The 14,135-nt window shown below is 41.2% G+C and overlaps 1 protein-coding gene across 1 annotated transcript; it reads left to right on the top strand.

Annotated features, from left to right (window-relative positions):
• The first annotated feature begins 5,422 nt into the window (after positions 1–5,422).
• ciao2a (cytosolic iron-sulfur assembly component 2A) lies at positions 5,423–13,147 on the top strand. The gene is made up of 5 exons (XM_084734893.1): positions 5,423–5,727; positions 6,550–6,714; positions 10,740–10,789; positions 11,644–11,689; positions 12,563–13,147. The coding sequence occupies exons 1-5, from the start codon at positions 5,604–5,606 to the stop codon at positions 12,661–12,663; spliced, it is 486 nt and encodes a 161-aa protein (XP_084591019.1). The 5' UTR covers positions 5,423–5,603; the 3' UTR covers positions 12,664–13,147.
• The last annotated feature ends 988 nt before the right edge of the window (positions 13,148–14,135 follow it).

Raw genomic sequence — 14,135 nt, forward strand, 5'->3', positions numbered from 1 at the left:
TAACTAATTGTACAATTAAAAAATCATGAATCGTGAATAAAATGGTTTATAAATTAATAAATAAATAGACTAAATTTACATGTAAGAAGGAAAAGCAGTGGGGTAATGTAAATGTGAATGTAAAAGGAAATTGTACTTTTAAATAACTGATTAAAATCTGTACTCTCAGTTCAATTGATTAATTTATGGATACCCTTTATTTGTGTTTCTAAACTATATTTCAATATTTATTTCCATTGTTTATTCATGAATTCTTGAATGTACTTTTAAATAATGTATTTATTGCCTGTTTTGTTGATTTATTTATTGATGGATAAATATTTCATTTGTAAATTATTTTTAGAAGTCCTTCCGCATTAAGCAATGAATTACTTTGTAATAAAAACAATAAAACTACATGAAAATCCATCCATGGAAAAAGTATTGTGGCCTTTTACTTAGGTAACAGTAGTAATAACGCACTTTGAAAATACTCAATATTCAAATAAAAATCCAGCATTCATGACTTCACTGAAGTCACAGGCGAATTTATTTAAAACAAAATACTTAATAGATATTTTTACATCCCAACCAGACTCACTTAGATGTGTCTAACTGAAGACAATTTATGCTTCAAATGTAAAACAGAACATGGTTCATACATGAACACATTATGGGAATGTCTCATGTTTTTATCTTTTAGCTGCTGGATATTCTTGTTATAAAATTCAAAAAGACTTCAAATTATGAAAAATGTAGAAGTAGTGGTGTAGGAAGTACTCAGATCCTTTGCTTTAGTAAAAGCAGCAACACTAATGTATAAAAATACTCTACTGCAATAAAATTCCAACATTCACTTACTTCATTAAAAGTACCTTAGTGTTATAAAAAACTGTACATAAAGTCAGTACTGCAGTATAATAGGCAGTACTGCAGTATTATAGTCAGAATTGCAGTATTACAGTCAGTACTGCAGTATTACAGTCAGTACTGCAGTATTATGGTCTGTACTGCAGTATTACAGTAAGTACTGCAGTATAATAGTCAGTACTGCAGTATTATGGTCTGTACTGCAGTATTATAGTCAGTATTGCAGTATTACAGTCAGTACTGCAGTATTATGGTCTGTAGTGCAGTATTACAGTCAGTACTGCAGTATGTAGTCAGTACTGCAGTATAGTCAGTAGATTGTAGGTGATGGTGTCTCTGATGACCTCGGCACTGCAGTACGTGTCTCCATTGTAGGGTTCTGTCTCCGGCTGTATCAGAAAACTCGATGAAGGAACCATGTCCACGTTCCACTCCGGGAGGAAACTGTCTCCCAGATGTTCACAGATGTTGTGCAGGACACAGCACGCCGCCACCACCCTGGACATCATGGAGACGTCGATGTCGCTCTTTTTCAGGAGGCACCTCCAGCGTCCTTTCAGCCGTGTGAAGGCGGTGTCCACCACAGAGCGGGCGGAGTTGAGGGCGTAGGTGAAGCGACGCTGCTCGGGGGAGAGCTGGTGTTCCTGACTGTATCCCCTCATCAGCCACGGCTTCAGAGGGAACGACGCATCGCCGATCAGATGGACGGGGACCTCCACTCCGTCAGACAGGACAGATTTCTGAAAGAGACACTTCAGGGTTAATAACAAAACATCAACATCTGATTTGCTGTATAACATTTAATCTATAACATCCTGTCTCTAGCGTTTGATCTCTAACAGCTGGTCTCTAACAGCTGATCTGTCACAGCTGATTTGTCACAGCTGGTCTGTCACAGCTGGTCTGTCACAGCTGGTCTATAATGTCTGATCTGTTACATATGATGGAAGCTGTGACGACATAGAGAATCTGGTCAGAATATTAAAATTAAATTCAACTGTAAGTCTAAAGGCCCCTACACATGATCAGCGGTAAAAACGCTTTGCGCTGGCTGTCCCATTATTTTCCTATGGAGAGAGCGGTGGCGCCTGACCTGGTGGCACCCTCGCACCCTCAGCGTGGCGCACTGCCGCTCACTGCTGCGCCCAAAGTTCAAATTATTTGAACTTTGACCTTGTTTGCCGCTGACCTTTCAAAGTGCAAACCGATGAGATAAAAGCTGAATGTGATGTAGCCAGAAGCGACACATGCAAACAGAGGAGGGAGAGGAGATGGAAGAAAAACTCATTCTCTGTGTTTCAGAGTTCCCTGAACTGTAAAACACATTAAAATCACACCACGATCTCGGCAGGAAGAGTATTGCTTGGCGAAATGTCAGTAGTCAGATCGGGCGACCAGGCTTGTGATTGGGCAGAGTTTACGAGCTACCGTTAAGCTAAATACAATGCTAACGTTAGTTTAGCTGTTTGTGTGTGTTTGTTATTCCAGGCAGACACAGTGAGGATCAGTGCTTCACAGATATAAACTGTCCTTCAGCTCAGCGACAGTAAATCCTGTCATGTTGTTACACAGAGCTGTGGTTAGTTTTTGCAAAAGAGGAGTCTGCTTTTTCCTCCTCGTCCTTTTTCTTTCCAGAGTGACAAGTAGTGTTTGGTGTTGCACTACACACCAAACACTTGTTGATGACATATACCTGAGCTTCTCTGCGTCTGCTCGGCGCCTCTGCGCCCTATCTGGCGGTGAGCGAAGAGCAAATTTCTTGTCATGTGAAGGCCCCTTTAGAACTTTAAAGGTCCTGTCCACTCACTCACCTCTCTGGGGAACAGGTACCCATCAGGCCGGTCCTCTGCTCTCAGGTACAAGTCTGAGCTGGACAGAACAGAAGCGCTGCTGGTACTGCCAGGCCAACCAGCATAGACATCCGTGAAACTGAGGGACAGAAAACACACATTAAAGGGACAGTTCAGAGTATCTGAAGTGTGGTTGTATGAGGTACTGATCCATAGTCAGTGTGTTACCTACAGTAGTTACCCTCAGTTTGGAGAAGCAGCAGGAGTACTGGTGTAGGAAGCTAAGCAATGTTCTGCTGTGGACGGGGTCAGCAGCAATACTATATCAGTTTAAGTGTACACTATATTTAGAATATTTTCATCTCTTTAGGTTGCTGTCAGACTAATTTTTCTGACAGGAAACCACTGTTACATACAACACATATCATTCTCTTCAAACCAACTAAACTCCATTGAGAAAAACATTCATTTTAGCCCACAGAACTCAGGAGTTTGTTGGTTTGTTTGCCTCCATCTGTTAGTTTGTTTGTGTTGTTGTGTGACTTCAGTGTTTTAAAAAGTTAGTTTGGATCCACTGAAGTCACACAGTAACACAAACACACAAACAGATCGAGGCAGCAGTAGATCAGCAACTCCTGTGTTCTGTGGGCTAAAATGACTGATTTTGTCAGTGGAGTTTGGTTGGTCCACAGCAGTATATTGCTCAGCTTCCCACAGCTGTACGTCTGCTGCTTCTCATAACTGGGGGTGTGTCGACCGCCATCTACTGTAGGCGGATCAGAATCTCATACAACCACACTTCAGATACTCTGAACTGTGCCTTTGAACCAGCTCACTAACCAGATTTGGTGGTCCACCACAGCCTGCAGGATCACAGAGTGCCAGCCCCTCTTGTTCAGGTAGTGGTCTGGGTTGTCTCTGGGAGGAGCGATGGGAATGTGGGTCCCCCCGATGGCCCCCGCACACTGCGGGTAGCAGTGGTCCTTGAAGGCCCTCAGGGTGTCATCCAGCCTGGCGCCGCTCGGCAGCGACACGAAGCGCGAGTACAGCCGCTCCACGATGGCTGACGTCACCTGAATGAGTCATGTTTAATATAGAGAAGACCTGATTACACAGAGCTTCACAAAATATGCAGAGTTTTGTTAGTGGACTACCTGTAGCGAGCTCACCTGACGCACGATGACGCACACGGTGGCGATCCCCACGCCAAACAGCTGAGCGATGGATCTGTACTCTCCAGATCGGGCGAACCACCACAGGGTGATCGCCAGACGGCGGCGCGGCTCGATCGGTTCGCGGTAGTTCGTCCGGCGTCGCTTGATCCTCGCGCCGACCTCTTCGAGCAGGTAGGCGAAGGTCGCGCGGGACACGCGGAACTGCGTCTTCCACTCTACGTCATCAAACGAGTCGGCCAGAGACCAGAAGGTGTGAGCCGGGCTGCGGTTCCGGACCCAGATGTGTCTGCTGGTGGACGTGATGAGGCTGAGGACGGCGGTGATGGAGGACAGGATGAAGGCTCTCCTCCTCCTCAGGTACTGTCTCCTCCTCCTGTCCCGCTCCTGCTGCTCCCGGAGCCTCCTCCTCCTCAGCGCCGCCGTCTGGAGCCGGAGCAGCTGCACGAGCTCTTCCCCCAGACCCGGAGACACGTCCAGGGTCAACAAGGAGGACAGCACCGCCGCCGAGAGACGAGAACTGTCCTCAGAGTTCCCCTCCATCCTGAACGGGCGGTAAACAAACCGAACGGCGCCGAGTGATGACGTAAGAGGCCACAACACCACATGACTCGTGTGTTTGGCTCTTCTAACGTTTATTTTCGAAACACGTGCAAGAAAACTGTCCCAACAGAGGAGCAGGGGAGAGGATGAGGAGTAAAATAAAATAATAAGCGAAAAGAAAGTTAAAGAAAATGAAAAGAAGCATTTTAAAAAAGAAAAGAAAAACAGCAGAGAACAGAAAATGGACAGGAAAGGACAAAAGAAAAAAGGAAAGAAGACAAGAAAACCAAATAGGAAAAGACAAAAAAGAAAACCAAAATAGGAAAGAAGCAGAAAAGAAAGACAAGAAAAGGAAATGAAAAACGAAAAGAAAATTATAAAAAGAAAAGCAGAAAGGAAAAGAAAAAAGTAAAGTAAAAAAAAAAGGGCCACTTTGATTTTTGAACAGTATATGCTATATTATCAGTGCTAAAAATACTATTAAATCCTGTAACAATAAGAACGTGTGGCCTGTAAAGTCTGTGTGTAAATTATGAATTTATTCATTGGGTCTTTAATACTCAATTTTGTCCCATGTTATTACTATTTATTTACTTAAAAAAAAAGTTTTCTTTTTTTTTCCTGTGTCAAGATGTTTGATTTGCAGTTTGTTCAATAAAGAATATTTCATTTGATTTGAGTTTAACTTATTTATTATTATTATCATTATTATTATTATTTTAAATCACAGGGGTGTCAAACTCAATCACAGAAGGGGCCCAAATTTAAAACACAGTCTAAGTCACAGGCCAAACAGGATGTTTTATTCAGAAATATGAATTTGAACAGCCAGACTGCAACAACTTTTTCCTCAATAAAGATAAATAAGATTTAAAATATTTTTTTCTTCTTCAACAATAACAAAGGAAAACGACAATATTTCAGTTCAGAATATTTCAGCTCACATATCCAGGTGGGGGTTACATTTGAAAATGTTGACATAACATAAATGATAAATATGATGGCGTGATCATTCATCGATTGCTTTTCCTTGAAACCAAAATACAGGAAGCGGAAGTGAGACAGCCGCTGAAACAGACGCCGCTGATCTATAAACGGTCTCATATTTACGTTGAAGGTTTCAGGTCGCTGTCGACAGAATCCACATGAAGACAGATCTGATCTGATCCGCACCAACAGCAGCGTCTGTGTTTTCCTGTCAAAGTCACTTCAGTCCGTCGGTCCTCTTTATTATGGCGCTTTCTAAAAAATGGAAGTAGTGCTGAGCCTTGTGTCATTAACTGTCACCAAGGTTTTACAGTTTTCGGGACTTGTGGACAAACGGGATGTCCTGAAGACCAAAAAGATGGAGGAGAAAGCGTTAGAAGTCTACGGTGAGAACAGGCCTAATAACAACTGCTGTGTAACGTTACTGTTAGTGAAGTCAGGTGAACTGTGAAGCGTCTTAACATTTTAATAATGTTTGACGATATAATCCTCCGGAGATTGTTCATATTCAGGCTGTGTACACCAAACTCTATTGTAAAAATCAGATAAATGTGTTTTCTTCAGTGTACTGCTAAAGAAACCCACAGTACAGCTTAAATAAGTATCTTCTGATACAATCCAACAAACGGTGGCAAAATATGCTTGAAATGTGATGCCGAACTTTTAAGTAGTATGTGACGAATGTAATAGAAGTTTTATGAAACAGTTACTGAAGTTCTCAGAGGTCGCGATCGTTGAAAGAAGGCTAATTTGACGATTTCTTGAATGGAGTTTGGTTTGGGTGCACAGAACTCAAATAGATGGTTCTATAAATGATATGTGGTGTGCCTGTGCCACACGGGATTGGTACTGGAGATAAAAAATAAATGGTTTTCTGAACGGAGTTTAGTTTGATTGAAGTGACTTTAATACTGGTAAATAATTTAGTTGATTTTCTGAATTGAGTTTGGTGTGGTTGGAGTGAAAGGCACATCAGACCGGTGCTTTGTCACAGAACTCAAATAGACAATTGTTAAAATGTTTGAAGTGTTTGTAGTGAACAACACACATTGGTATTTTGGAATAGAACTAAAAAAAAATGTGTTTTTTTGTATGAAGTTTGGTTTGATTGTACAGAACTCAAACAGATGATTCTCCAAATACTTTATCATTTCCTCTTTAATGTTTATTAATCAATGACACATCTTGTTTCCTTCTTCCTGTACCAGATGTGATCCGATCGATCCGGGACCCGGAGAAGCCCAACACGCTGGAAGAACTGGACGTGGTGACGGAGAAATGTGTGGAGGTCCAGGAGCTCGGGGAGGACGAGTACCTCATCATTATCAAGTTCTCTCCCACCGTCCCTCACTGCTCTCTGGCTACTCTGATCGGTGAGTCCCTCTGCCGATAACACAACGGACACCAAACAGAAACACAACAGCTGACTGAAACCTTTGGATTTAATTATCTTTAGCACACACACACACACACACACACACACACACACACACACACACACACACACACACACAGTCTTAAACAGTGGGATTATTTCTTCAGGTCAGTATTGCACTATGGAAATATAAACAGAATATATAAATGACGTGTGATGACTGCTGCTGAGTCGAGGTTATAAATAATAGAAGTGATGAAAGAAACCTGGTTTATGGTGTTTTATTGCAGCATTAAATATGATGAAACTCTTGTTGGGTTGAAAAACCCTTTTACATCACTGCCACTTAATGAAGCTTTTAAAGGCACAATTCACCCAAAAATGAGATTCAGAATACACAACAAATAGACTGTCGGCTTTAAAAGGCATTTTTTATTCCTTTCCTTGTACCAGCTGTCATCCTGAGCTGACAACTGACTCTAATATTGTTTTTATACACTCAACTTTAACATTAATTAGACTTTTTCTAACAGTCCAACTGCTGCAGAGCTGCAACTGATGATTATATTAATTATTGATTAATCTGCCAGTTATTTCCTCAGTCAACTGATGGTTTGGTCTGTAGAGTTTTACATTGCTGCCTCCCAAAACAGCAGCTGAAATATCTGAGAATATTCAGTTTGCTGTCAGAGAAGATGAAGAAAAACAGGTTTGAGGTAATCAGAGACCAGAGGATCTTTACACTGTGAAAATGTCCTGCTCAGTTTGCGTCTTGATCAAAAGTTTTTTATGTTATATTATAGAAGAACCTACTCCACCCCCCAAAAAATACTTTAACTTCAATAAATATACACAATATTTTTTTAAAACAATGTTTTGAGTTTCTAAAACTCTTAAAAAAAGCTTCAAGTTTATCTAAAGAAGAAAAGTAAACAACAAAAGATCAGTAGTTGGTGAAACTTTTTCAGAACTTAAGGACTTGACTTGTTGGCAGTCTGTCTCTTAACTTTTTCATTTTTACAGCTGTTTTTTTAAACTCAGAGTATCACTGGAGAATCCGGTTCAGTAATCCAGTACTGGTCAGGGTGTAGTTCCTGGAGACCCAAACACTCACTGATCTGAGAGCTGACTGAAGCCCACACAGTAAACAACAACAACAACAACAACAGGCCGACTCATTTATGAATACTGGATCTTTTGTGATTTTGCTTTTTAATTTCAGCTCATTTTGTTTTGAACAAAAGTTCACAGAAGTCATGAACCGTGTTTTCTCCTTCCTGTACTTGTGTGTGTGGGAGGAACAGTTTGTTAGTGTTGAATTATTGCTTGTTTTTATCATTTCTGTTTATGTTTTATTACATAAACGCCTGCGGTGGCCTTTCATTTTCTGCACTGCTGCACACAGTTTTGGAAGTTCTTCAAACAAAGTTGAGCTGCTGTGTTCTGCAGTTTGAGTCTTCAGCTCATTACAGCTGGTGATCAGTGTGATCCTGGAGGAACGAGACGCAGCCGCTCTGATCACAGAAACACCACCAAGATCAGTTTTATGCAGATGAAGTCTTTATTATTCATATATTCAAACCTGCACGACTCGTTTCTGAGTTTCTGTTTTATTATCTGTGTCTTAGCGGCTCTTTTCATGATCTGTGGCTGCAAAGCAATTTTCCTTTGGGAAGGAAACACGAGGAGGAAAATGAAAAGTGTTGCAGAGTTTTCTCCTCCAGCAGTTTCCCTGCTAAACAGATAAAAGTGAAACTTGGCTTTGGTTCATATAAACACACAGAGAATAAGATTCAGGAGCTGAGAGATTCACTGGGAACCAGTCCAGAGGGTTTTATTCTCAGGCTCCCAGCAGGATGAATAATACACTTTATTCTCCTGTCACTCAGTTCAAGACTTTAATTACTGACATTTTCAGTCATAATGTGTTATTTAGCTTGTAACCAACAGTTTTATCATGTTTGCACAGGCTGCTCATATTGTTGACCTCTGATGACAAATTTATTTTAAAAAATCAATCATTTAGTTATGAACAAGAACCTATAAGTCAGTTCCTCCAGGATTTCACAGGCTTTTTTTTGGATCAACAATAATTAGAAATAATTCTAATAATTTGGTCTGTTGCTGGCTAACGTTAGCCTGTTAGCCTGTCGAGCTGAAAGTTTACTGTTGTTTGGTGACATCATTAGCTGCTCAGCTGCTCCGTCTCCCTGTAGACTGTCTGTCTTTTCTTTGTCCTGCTCCTGGAGTCTGTCACTGACACTGACTTCATGCCAGCGAGTGTCTGAGTGTGTGTAGCTGTGATCAGTGCTGTTAGCGTCTGTGCATGATGTGACCATCGTGCAGAGCACGTATGTGAATTTGACCGGCACAGAATCAGGTAACACTGACTGACCGCTCATGTTGAAAACCAGCCGGTCGATCGGTGAAAGACCGCAGGATAAAACATCGACCTGTGTGAGATCTGGTGGTGTTGTTCCAAAAAGTATTTTTAAGATCTTACGCTGCGACAGGTTTGGATTACATTTAACTTGTCATTCATTTAACATGAGGACAGATGAATCATATGTTAATAGTCCATCTGTTCACAGCGTTCAGTCTGAGTGTGAATCACGTGACAGATTTCCCCTCAGGAGGATGAACAGTTGAGATATAAATGAAGTGATCTTGGCTCTTTGCTGGAAGTTTTCTATGCAGCGGATGATTTCCTGACCAGTGGAGGCTGCTGGTGTCGACCTGCAGCATCACTTCACCGCTGCAGGAACACGGACCCTCGTCTCCACGCTGCCGCTTCCAACGGAGCCTGACGGTAGAATCAGTGATTTGAAAGATGGAGGATAACTGACAGGATTTGTTGTTCATCATCAGGAAAACAAAGATCAGAATTCTTCACAGCAGCTCGAAGTTTGACTCAAGGACTTAAAAAGAATAAAGTGGTAGATGGACACCATCAGAAGAATATGATGTAAAAATGATCATTCCTTCTAATATCACAAATCATATCATAATTGCAATATCAGTCAAAATAATCACAATTAGATATTTTTTCTAAATCATTCAGCTTTAACTATAAATCTTCAGATTAAAGCAGATAAATATCTAATAAGAATATTAATTATTGGAGGGAAAAAAGCTTTGATGAAGAAGTGAAGACAATAAAGAGACCAACCTTTCTTTCAAAAATACAAACAGAAGAATTTAAAGGAATGTGTTCAAAATGAATTCAGAGCATCATTTCCCAGAGACCTTTAATGGAAATCACCATCTCCACTGCAGAGACCATCAGGAGCAGATTTTCATGGATAAATGAGTTTGTGTGACACAGTTTGTTCAAATGTTCATAATAACTCACAATAAAATGAGAGATAGACGGGAGACGAGCTTTATTTTACATAAAGTTTAAAGAGTAATGTCTGTATTATTATGTATTTATGTAAATTCATGAACTTGACCTCCTTAATAAAAATAAAATGTAGAAAAAGAAAAGGGTAAAGTAGCGTTGACAAAAATATTGATATATTGATTAATATTGGGGTGGAGATGACACACGTGCTGCTGCAGCAGTGGCCACTAGAGGGAGACAGGAGTGGATTTTTGACTCCTGAAGAATCAGTCAACACAGTCAACACACAACATTACACACATTTTTATATATTTTGTTCTAATGATTCGGGCTCTGAGTCATTTTCCTGAATATCTGTTATCCTCACACAAACAACAACAATTTAAAATGACTACATTTCATCAACACAAGAAACATTCATTTTCCAGAACAGTGATTTACTTTACTTTTCTGCAGTAAACAGTCTGCTGCAGTGCTGTGACTCTGACTGAGTTCACATCCGTCAGACTGAGGCTTGTCAGCAGATGATGCTAGAATTACAAATGACTGTTGGGTTCTGAGTGTTTCCCAGCAGAACAGACATCAATAAATCAATCAGTCGCTCTGATCTGCTCAGGTGTTGCTGCGATCGGTGTTTTTTTTCTCTGACGGGATGTTTTCTGTGTTTTCTGTGTCTGCAGGACTCTGCTTACAGGTGAAGCTGCAGCGATGTTTGCCGTTTAAACACAAGGTGAGCGCCACCATGATGACATGTTGTCTCTTCTTCTGACTCGGTTAGTGCAGACGGGTCACCCAGCCAGACCGGCCGGACCTCGATCACCACAGGAAGAGAGCCGGGATAAGAGCTACGCTAACCCGGCTTCATGGTTAAACACGGTCAACAGCTGGTGGTGATCACATGAATATATCTGCATGAACTTTTTACGCCGTACAGCAACAAGTGTCAGAGGTCAAGGGTCGTGCAGAGAGGAGCTGTTGATGAAACAAACAGCAGCGTGTGGAGGCAGGTGGAGCGCCGTGTGTGTCTCCGCCTCTACAGCATTAAAGAGGCTTTACAAACAGGATGAGGAGCGTCTTCATCAGGAAGCTGCTCAACATCTGCTCAGAGCGTCGTCCTCCTGCCTCCAACACCAGTATGATTTCAAAACAAAACAAAAGAAGAAAAGTCGACGTCCACCAGTTTTATATTCGGGCCGAACAGTTAATACAGATTTTATCATTTTATATCTTTTTAACCGTTTCAGTGCCTGTAGAGACTCAGTATCTACTGAATCTGCAGCCAAGTATCATAACAGTATCAAACTGAGAGAAAACTGTCGTCCCAGCTGTAATATTTCTATCTCTTCTGTTCTTTTAAATTGTCTCTTCGGTCCTCTGAGCAGCCGTCGCCACCAGTTTACATATTTAATCACCTCTGTCTCACTGAAGTTTTCAATCCAAACTTTTTTCTCTCTGACACAAAGTTAAATTTCACTTCCTCTTTACTCTGTTTATTGTTTATTGTGTTACAGATTCAGCTTCATTCAAGAAACTGAGTGTGATTCTCTGCCTTTTAACATCAGTTGTTTTTCTTTTTCTTCTCAGCTGGAAATTTACATTTCAGAAGGAACCCATTCTACCGAGGAAGACAGTAAGTCTGTTTTAGTTTTTTAATTTGCATAAGCAAATGGTTTCTTCAGATTAAACTGCCTCCTGCTGAGGCAATTTTCTGAGGCGAGGGACGTTCTGTGTCAGGGTCACTGAGGTTAAAGGAACTCTTCCATGTAGATTTAAAGAACAAACACTTTCTCTATAGATGGTCAGTGAAGGCAGGAACAAAATGATCTGCATCTTTTTAAAAAGCTGAAGACTTGGTGTGATCCGATTCAACCCTGTTGCAAACTGAAAGTCATTTTTGCAGTAAGATGATCAGCTGCTCTGTTTCATAAGAAGAACGCTGTGGTTCTGTTGAATTTGACCGTGTAGAGGAAGTGTGGTGTGGAGGAACAGTGATGCTGCGTGTTACCTGCTGTGACATGACTGATTTTGAAGTTGAGGATGAGCACTTTTCATTTTGGAAGTATTTAACTTTTGCTATTTTCTCACAAAATTTTTAGAAAAGCTGCAGTGAAAACCACAAAATCCTGGAGAAAATAAAAACCAAATGTTTTTTTTTTATTTTAGTTTATCCTTTCTTGACCATGACAAAGACAAATGTCTTGTATTTAAATTTTAATTTCTGAATTTTAAAACAATTAATTAATACCTGTTTCTGAAAGTAAAATCCAACAAACAAAAGATGCAGCCAGCTGTAAATGTCAAATCCCCCAAAAAGAAAAGTCTTAAAGGAAACTCGTTGTGTCTCCAGACATCTTCAGTTGTTTCTTTTGATAGTGAAGGTTGCAGAACCAGAATGTGTTCTTCATGTGACCCGCATCAAATTCAGAATGTTGTCATTTTCAGAATCATAGAATAATTAGTGTGTCGTCGTAATCCAGTGTCCGAGTGAAGTTTGTGTCTCCAGTTAACAAGCAGATCAACGATAAGGAGCGAGTGGCGGCCGCCATGGAGAACCCAAACCTGAGGGAGATCGTGGAACAGTGTGTCACCGAACCTGACGACTGACGCAGGAGGCTCCGCCTGTCTGAAGCAGACACCTGGGAGCAGCAGTGTGTGTGTGTGTGTGTGTGTGTGTGTGTGTGTGTGTGTGTGTGTGTGTTCACAGAGCCTGAGGACATTACTCAGCGTCTGTCTGGAGGTTCGTGGCGGCTCTGGGGGCGTTTGGAGGATTTTCTGGAGACTCTCCAGTGAGGAGCTGAATACAGAAGCCAGGATGGAAGCTGGAGTGACGCCACTCATGTGTGTCGACTCTCAGATCATTCCCTGCTGGACGACATGGTGGCGGCGGCGGCGTCTGCTGCTGGAGGCGGCAGAGGAAGTGGGCCAGTGTTTGTCATCTTTTCCTGTGGTGACTGTTTTTAGAAGTCTGTCCTTTTGTAACTGTGAATCGCTCAGAATCAAGAAGAAAATCTGAATATTTTACAGGTGATTATTTTTAAAAAATGATGTGATACAAAAGAATCAGCCATTAAAAGATGAAACACGAGAAGCTGCTGCTTTGAGTCGTGTGTGATTGACAGAATAATGTTCCTCATCAGTTGTGGCTGATCCTTCATTTGGAGTGATGTTTGTGATCGACACCTGTTGGTCTCCACCAGCTCCTCAGGTAAATATCTGCCTCTTCAGCTGATCAATGCTCCCAAACGTGTCTGACTGCTGTTTGGTTCGTGTTCAAACACATAAACAAAGAAGCTGCAGATTCAGCTGATGATTCTCTGGAGGTTGAACTTACCACACTGTTTTCACATTGTTATTTCATCATTATTAGATTATAGACACACATCTCAGAGTCCCACCTCTTTATTTTTAAAGGTAGCTTCAGTTACATTTTCTAATTCAGTTACTTGACTTTGTTGATTCATACCTGTCAGACTTTAATGCTTCCTCTCACACACATTTCACTGACGGTTTCAGCAGTCACAGCTCTGTGTTGTTGTTGTTGTTGTAATGACGGGGCTCCGCCTGTCGGGGGCACTTTTGTTCTGAATCAAAGATCCTGAGAGGAAGAGATGCTGCTGCTGTCAGGACCACAGAGCTGAAAAAACCCACCAGAACCGACTGATCCACGTCTTCATCCGAGCTCTGAATTCAACAGATACACCTGCACTGATGAACACTTTGTTTGTTAAAGTGTGTGTCTGTGTGTGTGTTCTCACAGCGTCCACACTCACACTGAAACACTGGCTGGTTGGATTCCTGCAGACTGACGGATCAGTTAGGGCTGGTCGGTATGACAAAATTTTCATATCACGGTTTTTTAAAAAAATCATATCGGTTTCACGGTATTTTTTTTTTTTCATGCAGCAGTGTTCTTACCCACATTTTCTTCTACTGAGAACAGAATTACTGCAGCTGATTGTCTTTAAACAGCCCATTTTACTGTCATAAGGACTGAATCGTGTTTTTCATGTCCAGACAGGTAAAAGCATGACCCCTTCAAAGTAGGGTTACCATCACATGGACAACTATACAATTGA

Source organism: Lutjanus erythropterus, chromosome 13 (genome assembly GCF_056507025.1).
Source record: "Lutjanus erythropterus isolate fLutEry1 chromosome 13, fLutEry1.hap2, whole genome shotgun sequence".
NCBI lineage: Eukaryota > Metazoa > Chordata > Actinopteri > Lutjaniformes > Lutjanidae > Lutjanus > Lutjanus erythropterus.